Source organism: Balaenoptera physalus, assembly GCF_965194825.1.
Source record: "Balaenoptera physalus genome assembly, chromosome: 20".
Lineage (NCBI taxonomy): Eukaryota > Metazoa > Chordata > Mammalia > Artiodactyla > Balaenopteridae > Balaenoptera > Balaenoptera physalus.
The window spans coordinates 24553138-24568531 of NC_138901.1; the positions used below are offsets into that span (position 1 = coordinate 24553138).

Below are 15394 nucleotides of genomic sequence, written 5' to 3' on the forward strand. Positions count from 1 at the left end.
CCTGCTCCTTCTGGTCTCCCCCCGGGAGGGAAGGAGGGAACCACCAGCCCTCAGGAAAGCCTCCCCAGGGCCTTGGAGAGCTTGGAGAGCTTGGCAGTCCAGGTACTTACCAGCTGCTACCAGGAAGGTGACAGGCCTTCCTGACCATCTCTCTCGGCCTTCTAAGTCCCCAAAACATGACCCCTGGGTGTGTGGTGGCCTGGGGAGATCCTTTTGCCCAGCCCCTGCTTCCTGCCCATTCCTTCTCATTTTTAAAAATTGTTGCTTCCTCTTCCTCCTTTCTCTCCCTCCCTTCCTTTTTCCCTCACCCTCTGCCTGCCCCTCCCTGCCGACCTGAGAGCCTGAGGCCCCCACAAGGCAGGTGACTGGTCAGCTCCCCAATGTCAGGGAAGAGGGACAGCAGTGTGCCATCCGTGGGCACATAGAGGATGCAGGGAGTCAGAACTCCGGAGCAGACCAGGCGCCCAGAGACCTAGAGAAGGGGAGAAGTTGACAGCTGTCCCGTTCCTGCCCCCCTCCCAAGGTCTCAGGAACTAAACCTTTGGGCAGGAAAGGCCCTCATCCCTCCCTCAGGTCCACAGAGAGATGGACCAGTCCTCAGAGGCCATTGCCTGCAATACTAATACCTTGGCTGTCATTCAGTAGTCATGACTGTTAATTATGGCCTTTAATAATTCATCATTAGCACTTCTACCACATTCAGGAGAGTGTAGTACTGGAATTAGCCTAAAGAGGGCAAGAAATTGTGGCTTGTAAACAAAAGTTTATTCAATATGCAAATTACCCCAAGTTACCTCGTGATCCTTTGATCAATCCATTGAATGATTGCTGATGCCTGCCTGACACCAGCCTAGGCAACTCCCATCCACCTAGACCTCCTGCTCCCTGAGGCCCTTGGCTGTCTTGGTCCCATCCCTATCTGCCCCCACAGGGGATCCAGAAGCAAGCCAAGCCTGGCATCCAAGGCTTTACCTGGCCACTACCCACCTGTTCATTCTCACTCTCTCCTCCCCTGCCCACACCTGTCGCACCGGCAGGTGCACCACGCTTCTCAACTTCCAGGCCTTTCTTATGTTTCAAATGTCTCATTGTCTCCTCATTCTCCTGCCCAACCCAGGCTGAGTTTGACTTGAGTTTCCAAAGCTCTCCATGTCTATGGAATTCATCTCAGCCTTAAGACCAGACATTGTTGCCACTGTCATGCTGTCATGTTTTCACCCTGTTATTCTTTCCAAGCCAAGAGGAGCTGGCTGAGGCCGGAAGCCAGGGGCTGAGACGCAGGGCTGGGTGCAAGTCTAGCTGTAGATGCCCGGGAGACTAAAGAGAGAGACCATGAGGTCAAGAGGTGGCCTTTCTAGGTGAGCGTGTGGAGTGTGACATCGCTGTGAACAGGAGTGAGCAAGTGTGAGAGGAAGAGCACGTACAGACCAGGCCCTGCGTGCAAGCAGCCAGCGGTGGAAGGCTCTAGGCTTGGGCTTGCTGCAATGATAAACTCGTCCTCTCTCTGCTGTCCAGTACAGTAGCCACTAGCCACCGTGGCTGTGGAGCACTTGACATGTGGACAGTGCCCCCGAAGGACTCCATCTTAAATTTTATTGTAATTAATTTTAAAAGCTACCTGTGGCTCATGGCTACCGTATTGGGCAGCACGGTAAAGGAGGCACTATGCCTCTCACTACATATGCACAACTCTACACGTGGGTACGTGTGTGCTCGTGCAATGTGTGCACACGCACGTATGAGGGCACACCAGGTGACGCCGAGTGTCAGGGCGGTGGTGGCGGCAGAGCCCCGCCGCGCAGCCCCGCCTGTGTCATGTGGTTTGGGGCCAGAATGTGGTTCCAGTGTGTGTGCAGGACAGGAGGGGAGGGGGACAAAGGGGCCATTGTATCACATTGCCAACTCGAGCCCTCCTCCCCGCTGACATCACAGCTGCCCTAAATACAGCTGCCCAGACCCGCTGCCCCAGACCCGCTGCCTGCACGGGGGCACAGCGTGGACTTCCCACCCTGCTGCTCCGTGGCTCACCTTTGCTTCTCTGTGAGGGACTGGGTCATGCTCCTGCAGCTGATTTTTCAGTCAAATCCAGATCGAAAATTCTAGAAAGAGAGGAGGTTTCATTTGGATTTTTTACCTTTTTGCTCTCTCTCTCGGAATCGTGGGTCCATTTCGGGCTCGACCCCATCTCCTGGCAGGATTCTCTATAACAGAAACGTGGCGGATTTTCCCTCTTTTTTTTCCAGCTCCTTAACTGTCAGCTCCCCAGGTGCCTCCAAGATATTCCTAGACAGAGCTGGCTGAGGTTGAGAGGGGCTTCCCTGCTGAGCGTGGGTGACTCAGGCCAGGGGCACACAAGGCCCGGTGGGGCTGAATGTGGGGCTCTCAAAGCCAAGACCCACAGGAGGAGGGAGAGCGAGGTGGGTTCCCCCGGCCTCCCCTGAGCGGATGAGAATGCGCCCACCCACCTAGGAGTAAACTGCGTCGGTGTCCAAAGGGGCCCTGTACCTGTGGGGGGGGGGGACGGTGGGGGGGGTCTGTGTACGTGCGGACAGCTTCCACACGCAGATGGCGACCTGAGGGACGGGCTGGGCGTTTGAGACGTGTGTACGTAGGCATGACAGAGGGCACAGGAGAGTCTGTGTGACGAGGATGGAAGGGGGACAGTAGAGCAGAGAGGAGTGTGGGGCAAATGAGGAGAGGCTGGAGGGGTGGGGCACCATCCTCAAGTCCAGGGCCGCAGGGCTCTAGTGCGGGCGAGCAGCTGTGTCTCTGTGTCTCCTCCCAGGTGTGTGCTCCGGAGGGTACCAAATAGGGCTGAGGGATGTCCACGGATCAGGAAGCAAGACCCTGGAAGAAGGATGGCTCTTGTCTCGGAGGGTAACCAGGCCCTTACACACACAGAGGTCCAGTGCTTTGCAGAGGATGTGCATGGCAAGGCCCGGAGGGAGGTGAGTTTGGTGCACATGGGTGCTGGAGAGAGTGGGGTTTTCTCTGCATAGGACAGTGGAGGAAAAGGAAAATGGGGTAGGGTGGGGACCAGAGCACGTTTTAGAACACGGAGGCCACATATTCAAGTGCTAGCTGACTTCACTGCTGTGAGGCAAACCCCTCCCGCTCCTCAAGGCTTCTGAAAACTCTGACACATGCAGAGGCCTGGTGAGTGGAGGTGTTCTGGAAAGCGCCTGAGTTCTGGGTTTGGGTCGATCTGAAGTAGAGATACAGGAAGGACCATGAAAATAGCAGTGCGGTGGTGGGATGAATTGGGAGATTGGGATTGACATATATACACTAATATGTATAAAATATTAACTAATAAGAACCTGCTGTATAAAAAAATAAATTAAATTAAATTTAAAAATTAAAAAAAAAGCACTGCCCGATAAAAATACAAAGTGAGGCACACATGTGATTTTTCATTTTCTAGCAGCCATATTAAAAATATAAAAAGAAACAGGGGATATTAATTTTAATAAGATATTTTATTTAACCCAATATAACCCCCAATATTATCATTTCATCAGTACATTTGCAGCACATCTCAGTTTGGAAGCCACATTTCAAATGCTCAGTGGCCACAGGTGGCCAGCAGCTGCCTTACCAGACAGAGCGGGATTGTACAGCAGGTCAGAGCCAATGAGCAGGCGAATTTCAAGCTCCACCCTAATTCACAGGGAGGCTTGAACTCTTCGTAAATGGAAATTTAGTCCATTTAATCCGGATCTTAGGGGACAGGGAGATCTCACAGACCTCTGGTTTTGGGGTGACCATGTAAGTGTTTGTATGTCATAAAGTCTCCGTTCTTGGGAGCTGCCAGATGCCAGGCACTCGCCTAGTTCTCCCAAATTCTCACAGAAGCCTCAAGACAGTTATAATTAATGTCTATGAGTAAAATGTCAGAGCTGTGATTGGAACCCTGCTCTCTCTAGCTCCGAATCCCAGAAGATACACCAAGGGAGCTCTCTATAACACGGGGTCTAAGTGTGTGCGTGCATGTATCTCAAGAATAAGGAAGAAGTGTGCAGGTGGGGGCTGAGGCCAGCTGTAGGGGGGTCCCTGTGTCCCCACGTCTGGCAGAGGGCCTTCTCACCAATTTGAGAGGTCGTGAGGAACCATCTAGAGTCAGGCCATGTGCGAGGGCTGTGTTTGGGATGCAGGTGAAGACACTGGGTCCTGTGGGCATTGTGGGTGTGGCACTGGAGGGGATCAAGTCTCAGGGTGGAGGGGGACACAACAGCTATTTGCCCTCGGCGGTGAAGGTCTGGGGTGTGACTGCCAGGTGGAATCTTGCCCCCTCGCCCTCCCCACATGCTGCCAGGGTGGCTGGGCATGCGTGTGTCTGTGCCCAGGCACAGCTCTCTGTCCTCCGCAGTCACACCATGCCCCCAGCCCCTGTCTGGGCCACTTCCTCCCGGCCAGCAGCCAGGCTCCCGTGTGCTCCTGGTAGCTGAGCTGGGAGGGAGGCGCTGCCAAGATCCCAAGGCAAAGTCGCGCAGCAAAGGGAAGTGTGGCGGCGCTGGCCTCCGACTGTCCCATCCTGGCCAGCACAGGAAGAGCGCATAGGCCCAGAGTGGGAGCATGAGACGCGGAGAGGGTGGTCCCCTCCTCACGGGGTGGAGGGCAGGGATCAGAGGGGAGCCACCCCAGACAGCCGGCTGACGGAGTGGAGCTTCCAATCTGAGCAGATTCTGTGCAGCTCCAGGTTTCAGCCAGATGAGGGGCCCCGGGGAAAGGAAATTGCACATGAGAAGTCAGAAAGCCCATGTGGTTGGGGGTTGTTACCTAAAGAGTTCTTCAGCCAACAAACGTTTATTGAGCACATAGGCTGTGCCAGCTCAGAGCCTCTTCCTGCCTCCACAGATGCCTCTGGGATTAACTAACTAACTAATGGGTGTGGGGTGGCCAGCAGGGAAGGGGGAGGCACCCACACGGTAATGGTAGAAGCTTTAGCAATGGCCTTGCTCATCTCACCCCCTTTGCCCACAGAGGAGGAGCAACCTCCTTAAGAGCTCGGAGTGGCCCAGACCTGATGGCTTCCCTTCACGTTCCTTCAGAGCAACCTTCCTGAGTGCCTACTGTGTGCAGGCACTGCACGCCCTGGGGGCACACAGAATCTTGCCCTCCTGGAGCTTACATTCTAGGGCCAAAGCGGACCGCAACAAGGCGCTCATACAGGGCACATCCTATGGGAGAGCAAGGAGGCTGGGCAGAGGGCGCTCTCTGAGCAGGGGAAAGGCCTCTGTAAAGACCTGCCATTTGGGCAGAGGCCAAAATGACTGCACTAAGGGGAAGTTGTGTGGACATGGGGGCTGGGGGTTCCCAGCAGAGAGAAGAGCGGAGTCAGAGGCCCTGAAACAGGGGTGTGTTAGAAGGCAGTGCGGCTGGAGCACGCAAGCAGGGGGAGGGGTGGTGATGAGGTCAGAGGGGTGGACGGGGTCTCCACGCCTGGCCAAGAGTGTGGATTTACTCTCGGTGTCACGGGAAGGCAGAGGAGAGTTGACAGCAGAGGGGCGAGACTCCCTGATTTTTCTTCTTAAAGGATGGGCCCAACTGGTGTTGGAGGCGAGACTGAAGGGGCGGGGAGGAGGCAGGGAGGCCACAGGGAGGCTGTTGTGGGGGTCCGGGGTGAGATCCTGGAGCTGGCCTGGGAAGGTCGTTGTGGAAGCCGTGAGATGTAGATGGATTCAGGACATTTTTTGAAGGTGGGGATTCTGGGAAGTGAGAGAAAGGAGAGGGGGGTCCAGGAGCAACTTGGGGTCCTCGTGACCCCCTTGCCTATACATTTCTGAAGAGCGGGATGCAGTGTTCAGAAACTCAGCCCTCCTCTGGGGTCCTTGGCTCTGGGGGCACCACCATGAGACTGGGGGCTGCTCTGGCTGTTTCAGCCTCCCCTCAGCCCCCAGGTTGGGCCCTTGCCTCCAGGTGAGAGAAAACTCCCGTGCATCCCCCCTACCTTCCCGCCACACACACACACACACACACACACACACACACACACACACACACGGGGAAGAGGGGTGATTAAGCATCAGCTCCAGGACAGTGGGTGGGGCCCAGGCCTAGTGTGAGGGGCTTAGAAAGGGATGGAGAGGCCTCAGGGTGGGCTTGTCTGTATTCTCTTGGAGGTGCCGCCAGGGTCAGGGGCCTGGGCCAAAAGGCCCTGCTTCTCCCTCTCCCTCCTTAACTGGGTCCCCTCTGGGGCTTAGTCTCTGGCCTGTCCTCCCAAGGGAGCATGAGATGTGAGACTGGATGTGCCCTGGATGGTAGGGGCAGGGGTGGAGCCGGCCTGCTTTGGTTGCAGCTGCCTGAGAGGAACAAGCTGTGGCTGCTTCCTGGTCAGCCAGTCTCTCCAGGGCTCACGTGGGGACCAAGCTAAGCTGGTGACACCAAGCTCAACAAGCTGTGTAGTGTCCTGCGGACCTCGACCCTGTCCCTGAGGAGCGCACCGGGAGGGGTCACTGATCCGGGTCACTGATTCAGGCTCCTGCACCCCAACCCCCTCTCCATATCCAGGTTATGACTCCCAAAGGGGCCTCCCCCCAGGAGATCTGGATGGGTGAGAGCCTGGATCTCCTGCTTCCAGAACCCCTCAACCCTCCAGAAGGCAGCGTGGAGGTGGACATGCCAGGTTTGAATCCAAGCGCTGCCACTTGCCTGCTCTGTGACCTTGGGTAAGTCACTCATTCTCTCTCGGACTCAGTGTCCTTGTCTATAAAATGAAGATAGTGATCCAGTTATCCCTCGCTATTAGGTTCATGTGAGGATTAATATCAGGGCTGCATATGCAGGTCCTTCCCTCTTACTTTCAGGGAATTTGAGAAACGGCAAAATGCCAAGAGTCCAGAGGGCAAGCTGGCAGCTCCTGGCTACCTCTAAGGGCTCCCACAAGGCAGAAGGGGAAACAGAGGCAATGAGGGCTGGGAAGGAGGCTGCTGAGAGGAAAACACAACAATAGATGAGCAGAACAGCAGGTTTTATTCCGGGGGTCCTGATCCCAGACACCCTCATCCCATCCCATCCTCATCTCCCTGCTTATTCCAAGCCTGGGGTCCACTGGGACGGGAGCTGGAGTCAGAAGGAAGGATGTGGCAATGGGCCGTGGCTGCTCTGTGAGTGGGGAGAGAAGGGAGGATGAGGCCAGGGCTGGAACTGGAGCAGCAAAGAGAAGAGAGAGTGGGGGTCTGCGAGGACCAGGCCCCGGTTCCCCTGCCTTCCCCACCCTGACCCTCTGACTCCGAGTGCTTGGCACTGGGGGCCACACACCTGGCACTGCTGAGCATCCCCCACTGCTGCCTCGGAGGGGCAGACAGGTCTGTGTGCCCTTTCCCATCCGCCCCCCTCACCTGCCCCAGCCTTGAGATGGAGGCCACCTTACTCCCAGAAAAGAGGCTGGCACTGCCCAGCCGGACCCACCTGTGTGGGCCCTCAGTGCTGGTCCAGGATGAGGGGCACCCGGGCGCTGTCCACTCGCGGGGGCAGCCGCTCGCCTGTGCGCACATTGAACATGGGCAGGGTAGAGAGTGGCCGGGGCACCTCTCGGCTAGCCGCCATCTGTCGCAGCTCCTCTGTATTCCCGCGGATGGTGCAGTGGTGGACCATCTGGATGCTGGGGGCACAGGACCAGCAGAATCATCAGCTCTGGGAGTCAGCACCCACTCTGGGGTCCAGCCTGGCACTATCTCTGAGCCACCCTGCAGTCTTCCCCACCTACAGTGTGTGGGGAGACACACACGGGATGGGTGGGGGAGGACAAACAGGAAGTTCTATGGTGACAGCTTAGTGTCCAGTGACTGAGGCATGGGGTCTGGGTGCAGACATCCTGGATTCAAAGCTATGTGTCCTTTGCAAGTTGCTTAACCACTCCGTGCTTCAGTTTCCTCAACTGTAAAATGGGGATAATAATAGAACCTACTTCCTAGGATTGTTATGGAGATTAATGAGAAAATGCAGGCTGGGTGTTTAGAAAAGTGCCTGGCACATGGTAAGAGTTCCTGAGATACTAAGACATGAATAGATACCTACAGTGGTATTTATTACCAGAAGCCAGTGTTTTCTGGGCTCTATATTGTTTTTATATTCTGATGATCCCCTGTGTCCCCTCTAGCAATCAGTTCCCTCTTCTAATACTCTCTCCCAGCACTGAACATCCCTCCCCTCCCCATCATCCCCATCTTAGTCTGGCAAACCTACCTCCTCCACCTTTTCCTAGCTTTTGCCCAAGTTCTTTCCTGCTGGGCTTCGACTGCCTGTATTTTGGACCCTCAGACCTGGGCTCCACTCCCTCTGTAACTTGACCCCCTCTCACCCTGCCCCAGGCTGTCCCCAGCATTGCTTAGCTCCAGACACTGAGTCTTGCTTCCTGTCTGTGTTTCGGACCAAGGCTCCCTGAGGCTGGAATGAGGCCCCACCCTCACCGGGCTGGAAGCCCCAGCAGCGCCCAAAGGACTGACTACCACACCCTTTAGTAAGTCCTACCTGAGCTCTAGCTCCAGTTTCCCCTAAGAAGGCTGAGCTTCGTTCTCATCTGACATTCTCATGGGCTTGCTTCTGCTGTCCAGGAGCAACTTTAGTTCATTTTGAGAAGTAGGGTAGCATAGTGGTTAAGCATGAGAGCATGCTTTGGGTCTGAGTGTGAGTTCCACTGCTTACTGGCTGTGTTACCCTGTGTAAGTTACTTAACCTCTCTGTGTCACCATTTCCTCTACTGTAATGCAGTTGTTGTATGAATTAAGTGAGTTGATGCAGAAAAAACATTTACGTCTACTGGTCAGCACGCAGCAAAAGATAACTATTATTGTGGGGAGACTTCTATTGCTATTATTATCGTTGGTGTTGTTTTATTATAGTAGGCCCACTGATAAACTTGGCCTCCAGTGGAAGGATGTTTCCGAGCCCTTTTACATGAACCCAGCCATATTTGTGGGCTCAGCCTGGAGACCTTTTCCCAGACTACCTGGTTGCTGGGTCAGACAAACAACAGGGACTTTTCAGTACAGACAATAAGAACTGGTTTTCTTAAAGGGGTGGGGGCCCCAGGCAGGGTGGAAGCAATCCTACTTACTGCTGGATTACTGATCAAATCCGGGAGGGGGAAATGATCCCCACCCATGCCCATGTCTCAAGTAGTGGACACAGACTCCAGCTAGAGCCTGAGAGATCAGACTACAGAAAAGATTTTCTAGCTTCCTACTGAATGTGCCACCCTCCTCCCCAGGGGAGTAGGACCAAGTACTTTCTGGCCAGTAGGAGGAGGTGGAGTCACCCTCTTAAGGCTAGGGGAGGGTCAAGATGAGCTATTGAGTCTGGAATTTGGCAAGCAGAGTTGTCCAAAACACAAGTTTCCATTCGCAGGCAAGGGGAGGCTGAGAGGGGAAGGGAGCAGGAAGCGTGTGCCAGTGGAGGCAGCCGGGCAGGTAATGATCCCTCAGGTGCGGGAGGCCTTAGTTCATGGGCCTCCTCCCCACTCCCAGCCCCACATCTGGGTCTCATTACTCTAGTAACACACACAGGTGGAAAAATGTTCTGGGGACATTTTTCCAGAGCAGGAGCAGAAGTCAGACCCGCGGTGCCCTCCTCCGCGGTCCTTCCACATCAGCACTTGGGCAGAAAAACCAACTGGCAGGCATTCTCACACACACACACACACACACACACACACACACACACGCACACACAGCCCCTTGAGCCCCGATTCTGGCACACAGATCACAGGAGAGGGTCGTTGGGTTGGAGGTTGGGCTAGAGGATGTTCTGACCAATAAAATCTGACGTAGGTGAAAAACAGGCAGCAGAATCACAATTTTGGATAATTTGAAAAATGAACCTGAACAAGCAGGAAGAAAAAAAAATAGGATTTTGTAGAAATAAATCAACACAAAATCCAAACCATCAAGGGCTAATATCGCACACACACAGGGTAAAATTGGTTATTGACTCGAAAATGATGGAGGAAGCATAGTTTCCTGACACCAGCAGAGCTAGAAAGTTGACCCAGGAAAGGCAGACCTGGTGGAAGTAACTGGCCAGAAGAGAATACCCGCAGTGGCAGGAGACAACACTCATCAAATTTGGCACAGGCCCCCAAATTGAGGAATAAAATCCTCCTTGTAAAATTTGCATAGAAAATCACTGATCCCAGTGGGGGAAAATTCTACCAAATAAAAATGAAAGCAAAAAAAAAAAAAAATGAAAGCAGAAAAAAAAAGCAAATCTTTTTCATTGCTTTGTATAAAAAGTTGATCAAGGAATTAAATCGACTTAGATAGATCAAGGACTTACATTTATGTTCACTCTGGAACATTTATTCCCCATAAAAATTCAAAAATGTTGGTATAATTCTGATTCTAAAAATGTTTGTATTGTTTAACCCAATGGATTTATATGGTGGAGTCAAAATGGTGGATTTAAGGCACCCTAAAATCAGCTGGCGAGAACATACACACCACGTGGGCCCACCTGCCTGGCTCACTCAGCCACAGCCCTCCTTCCCAGGCTCCCTGGCATGTCAGATGCCCACACTACCTGGCATCTCCCGTCTGCCCCACCCAGGGGGGAACAATGGGGCCACTGTGACCCTCACAAGATTCTGGTGGCCTCACAATGTTCCCCTGAGGTCACCACAGGGATAACTTTACCACCCCCTGCACCTGAGGCACAACTCTGCTGAGGCCAGCGTGGGTGACCATCCTTAGCCCTCTTTCTGGCCACCCAGGGCAAGGCTCCGGCCAGAGCCGTACAAGGAAGCCTCTGAGGGAACCAGGAACTGGGACGCACCTCCCCCACCGAGGAGCAACTCAGGGGAGGCTTCCAGCCACCGTCCTGGAGGTGCTCGCACCCAGTTCCCTTCACCCACCCCAGCAAGAGATGCAGAAAGACACTTGGCTGCCACCCCCATCTGGGCCCTTGGCCTCATACACTGCCCTGGGTGCAGTCCAGCAGGCCAGCACGTCCGGACTCCCGAGCAAAAGAGGGACTGGATGCCATGCCTCCTCCAAAGCCCACCGGAAGCCCAGCATATCCAAGGTGATCCTGGGGGTCATGGCGAACAAGGGGGCGCGCAACCGCGTGTCCCTGGCTACCCTGAGGAAGGCCGTTGCCACCAGTGGCTACAACATGACCCGAAGCGCCTGGCGCTTCAAGCGAGCGCTCAAGGGGCTGGTGGACAAGGGTGTGCTCAAGCAGGTGACAGGCAACGGGGCCACAGGCTCCATCTTAATGGGCAAGAAGCATGCCTCCAAGTTCAAGCTCAAGGCAAAGAGACAGCAACAGCAGCAGCAGCGGCAGTCTGGGCAGCGCCGGCCTGGGCAGCGCCGGCCTGGGCAGCGCCGGCCTGGGCAGCGCCGGTTGCCCATGGGCTCCAAGCAGGGGCACAAGAGGCTCGCCAAGGGGGTTCGCAGGGCGGCCAAATGCTGCCGCAGTTAACTAGGCAGGCTAGGCAAGCAGGGAGGGGTGCCAGGCCCGCCACAGGCTCAGTGCAGTGGGAATAAAAGGAGCCTAACTTATTTCACACCTGCCTCCTGGAATCTCTGGGGTTCAAGGGAGAGGGAGAGAAAGAGGTCTGGGGGCACAGAGGAAAGGTAAGGCCATGGGTGGGGAAAACCTGGGCAAAATAAGAGTGAGATAGATTTGGGAAAGGCTGGAGGAATTGAAAGCATCCAGATATTAGCTGGTCCAACCGCATCATCTTGCAGGTGACGAAACTGAGGCCAGACAGAGTCACAGTAATTGTGTGGCAGAAAGCAGCCTGGAACCCAAGTGTCTGACTCACAGCGAATCGCGGTTGCGTGTGTGCGTGTGTGTGTGTGTGCGCGCGTGCACATGCACGCACTGGAAGCCTTTTAAGTTGCTTTTTAAAGTTGCTTCTCAAACCCTTTCTCCCAGGGTGGCAGCAGATCCCTGAAGCCTGGCTAGGTTCCCTCTCCTGTCCCACTTTAGATTCCTCCATGGAGACCAGAAAATGAGAAAGTCAAGCCAGGATAGGTTGGGCCCAGCGCCCAGCCAGCCAAGGGCTGGAGCTCACAGGCCAAGGGTGGCTCCATCATCCCAGAGTATTTTGGTTTGTCTGTTGCTCATGGAGGTTGGAGGGTCCAGCTTGATAGTCTAGTCCCACCCAGCCCCCAGATTTCCCCTACTCACTCAGAGGTGGCCAGGTCTCTCTTCAAACTGTGGAAAAACAAGGGAGGGGATTAGCTATTATCCACAACCCCTCCTGGTGCCAGGCCAGGCAAGGGGCCCTTCCTCCTTTCCTGGCTGAGGACTCTGCCCCCTGAGGGATTAGGGTCCCCACGCGGCACAAGTGCCACAAGGAATCCCACAATGTGAGCACCAGCCCCAGCGCCCTCCCTGCCCTCGGCCCCCACACTCACCGTCCCTCCCGCCGGCAGCACATAACATAGGCCAGCAGCAGGGTGAGCAGTAGGGCCACCAGCAGGGGCACCAGGAGGGTGACCAGTGCGTCAGTCAGGAATTCTCGGGCTGTGGCCTCGGTGGGTGGGCAGAAGAACAGGTCGTGCTCCAGGATCCCATCACCCGGAGTGGGTACCTCGTCTGCAGGCTCTGGCACTGACTTGTCCACCTGCTCAGAGAGCCCAAGGCTGACCCAGGAGCGGATGGCTAGACACAGAGAACCTCAGGGCGCAGGGCAGGAGTTCTGGCGCCACCCTGCTCCATGCAGCTGCAGGGATTCCTCCTGCCTGGCCTCCCCCAGCTCATGTGACCGAGCAGGACAAGCACTGGTCTAGGTGCCAGGAAAGAAATTCTAGGAGAGGCAGGACCATACAACGGTTAGAGCACAGCTCTCAAGTCTGACTGCCTGGGTTTGAATCCTGTTTCAGACAAGTGCTATGCTGCAATGACTTACCTCTAGGTGCCTCGGTTTTCCCATGTGTAAAGTCGGGGCGCTAATAGTGTTACCTGTCTCCTGGGTGGTTGTGAGGATAAAACATGCTGATTGCATAGTGCATTGCCCATGGCAAGTGCTCAAGAATGTTGATTACCAGTTCCTGCCTGTGCTGTCGGTCAAGTCACAGGAAGGGTTCCTAGCCCTGGGAATAAGATCTCTAGGGACCCTAGACACCTCACTCAGCTCAATATCCCAAAGAGCAGTAGTGAGCATCTTTGGTTTATAACATGGGGGTGAGAGCTATCTGTCCCTTATATTAGGCCAATTTGCTAAGTGACACCTTAGAGGAAAATAGAGCTGTCACACAGAGGCCCTAGGTGGAGAAAGGAGTTTGAAACCATCCTGTGGGAGTGATTGTTCTAGCTGTTCAGTTGGGCACAGCTGGGGCTCCAGGAGCTGGTGATCCCTTGTCTGGATTATGGGCTCTGTTGCCCTCTTGTGGGAGAAGGTAGAACGTGTGTGTGCGCACGCGCGCGCGTAGATAATTGAAGAAACAGGGAAATGGGATGGGATGGGGATGGAGGAGACCATGATGGGGGCCATGCCCCGCCCCTACCCCTAGAACCAGGGTCCCTCCTCACCAACGACACATTGCACCAGTCAACTCGGAAGTGAGGTGCCAAGGTGTCATAGCAGGACAGCAGTGGGGGCTGGCCCTGGGCACAGCGAGCTTGGCTGTCGGGGGATGCCACCATCTTCAGGCAGGTGGAGAAGGGTGAGGCAGAGCCCACCTTGATGTATACCCTGGGCCCAGATAGAAACCACTATCAGAAAATTGGGGGTATCACTGGGCACTGGAGATTTGAGGGTTACGGCCACCCTGAGATCTGGGGTTATGGTGAGAGTACAGACAGCACCCCAGTCTTCTGGGGGCCTTGGCCCCCAGGAATGTCCTTTGATGGATGGATCTATCATGTCCTTATGGGCACCAGAAAGTGCAGAGTTCAGGGTAACTAGGGTTTGGGCCCAGGAAGGGCAAGAGGGAGATGAGGGGGTGGCCAGAAGGAAGTGGACAGTGATGTGATGCTGGGAGGTAAAGATGAGCATGGTGAGCATGCAAGTGGTAAAGCCCCACTTGGAAGTTAGGGAGACCCATGTTCTATGCCCACCACCTAGACAAAAGGCAAGCTGCCCCCTCCTCCAGGAAGCCCTCCTGGACTGCATGCCTACCCTTCCTTGCGGCCCTCGATAGGAAGGGGGACTCGGCCCCCACGGTCCAAGGCAGAGGTGATGTTGAGCAGCTGGAGTTCCCCTGGCTCCCAGAGCCCCCCCAAGGCTGTGAGGAAACGGCCGGCAGGTGTCGAGGGCAGCACCTCCTCTACATCATGGCTGCGCACCAGGAACTCAGCCTGGTATGGTAGCAGGGGGCCTGGGAGGGCCAGGTGGGCACCTTAGGCCGCACCCAGTCCCCAGCCCTGCGTGGATCCTTCCTAAGCTTCCCCCCATCCAAGCTGGTCCCCGTATCCCCTCAGCTCCCTTCCTTCCTCCCTAATACCCCCTATATCACAGGCCTCAAACGCCCTTCCTCCACACCCACAGCCTCAATTACTCGCCCAAGGCTCCACCGTCTATCAGCAGAGCAGCCGAGAATACAACTCCAGAGTCTTCCCAGGGGGCCCTGCTCCCCACTACTCACTTCTATACCCGCCTTCCAGGGGAGATCCCCCAAGACTGGCATTGGTGTGGTAGGGGTGGGGCGGGGCTGGCAGTACCTTCTGGGTCTCCAATCAACAGCACCAGCCTCTGCCGGGTGGTGTCAAAGCTGTCCCGATTGTAGGCTGTGACCTGGAGGATGGGGTAGAGGGCTGAGAGGTGGGGTTAGGAGAGAACCGTGGTGCGGCTGGGCCTGGCGGGAGAAGACTGAGATAGCGCACCAAATTAGAGGCATGTGAGTCATGTAAATGAGTGAACACCGGGTCCCTGTTGCATGCAACACAGCCCACTGGGGCCCCTACTGGTACCTCGATGACCTGGCGTCCGCGATCTGCTGGGGTGGCAGTGCCGTAGAGAAAGCCAGGCTGGTGGGGGCTGCGCTGGGCATAGCGGAGCCACCTGGGCAGGTCTGGGTGTCCCTGGAGGTGGGCATGGTAGGTGATAGGGACGGTGGCTGGGACAGCTGGTGGAAGGGAGGAGAGGGGATTGGAGACACAACAGGAGCCTTCACCAGCCCTGGGCCAGGCACCCCCAGCCCACCCCAGTGCCCCTCAGGCCCCTCTCACCGACGACGAGCTCAGGAAGGTGCAGGAAGTTTTCGCGGTCCAGGGTGTGTACAAAGACGCGGCCCACAAGCGGGTGCAGGGTGGTCTGCTGGACCTCGGTGCCCCCCAGCCCTGCCAGGAGACCTATGGGGACCCACGACCCCCAAACACACGGCCCAGCCTCAGTCCTGGCCAGGGAATAAGGTCCCCTTTTCCACCCAGCCCCTAGTGGCCCTGAGGGAGTGGAGAAATGTGTGAGAGGAGGCGGATGGATTTGCTGGCTCCCAGGAAGGGGGGG

General features: G+C 55.6%; 2 protein-coding genes and 1 pseudogene across 4 annotated transcripts in view; 2 read left to right on the forward strand and 1 right to left on the reverse strand.

Moving 5' to 3' along the window:
- Positions 1-99: 99 nt before the first annotated feature.
- Positions 100-15394, forward strand: part of LOC309650053 (small ribosomal subunit protein eS17 pseudogene) — a 27942-nt pseudogene continuing 12647 nt past the window's right edge. The window contains exons 1-3 of the transcript XR_014268702.1: positions 100-2417; positions 2786-2948; positions 6511-6668. The product of XR_014268702.1 is annotated as a small ribosomal subunit protein eS17 pseudogene (transcript). The remainder of the gene's footprint in view (positions 2418-2785; positions 2949-6510; positions 6669-15394) is intronic.
- The window catches only part of SGCA (sarcoglycan alpha), a 10895-nt gene continuing 2454 nt past the window's right edge, over positions 6954-15394 (reverse strand). Inside the window, exons 4-12 of one of the 2 annotated variants that reach the window (XM_082440864.1) lie at positions 15118-15240; positions 14860-15014; positions 14611-14683; positions 14069-14267; positions 13480-13642; positions 12363-12571; positions 12133-12159; positions 7411-7603; positions 6954-7104 (exon numbers count right to left, since the gene is read on the reverse strand). In XM_082440864.1, coding sequence (XP_082296990.1) covers positions 7423-7603; positions 12133-12159; positions 12363-12571; positions 13480-13642; positions 14069-14267; positions 14611-14683; positions 14860-15014; positions 15118-15240 — 1130 coding nt within the window. In that variant the 3' untranslated portion in view covers positions 6954-7104; positions 7411-7422. Of the gene's footprint in view, positions 7147-7410; positions 7604-12132; positions 12160-12362; positions 12572-13479; positions 13643-14068; positions 14268-14610; positions 14684-14859; positions 15015-15117; positions 15241-15394 lie in introns of both variants that reach the window. The other variant, XM_082440865.1, reaches the window with a different exon arrangement.
- On the forward strand, positions 10181-12123 carry LOC309650054 (histone H1.9-like). The gene has a single exon (XM_082440870.1). It carries the CDS (start codon positions 10861-10863, stop codon positions 11416-11418), a length of 558 nt encoding a protein of 185 aa, XP_082296996.1. The 5' UTR covers positions 10181-10860; the 3' UTR covers positions 11419-12123.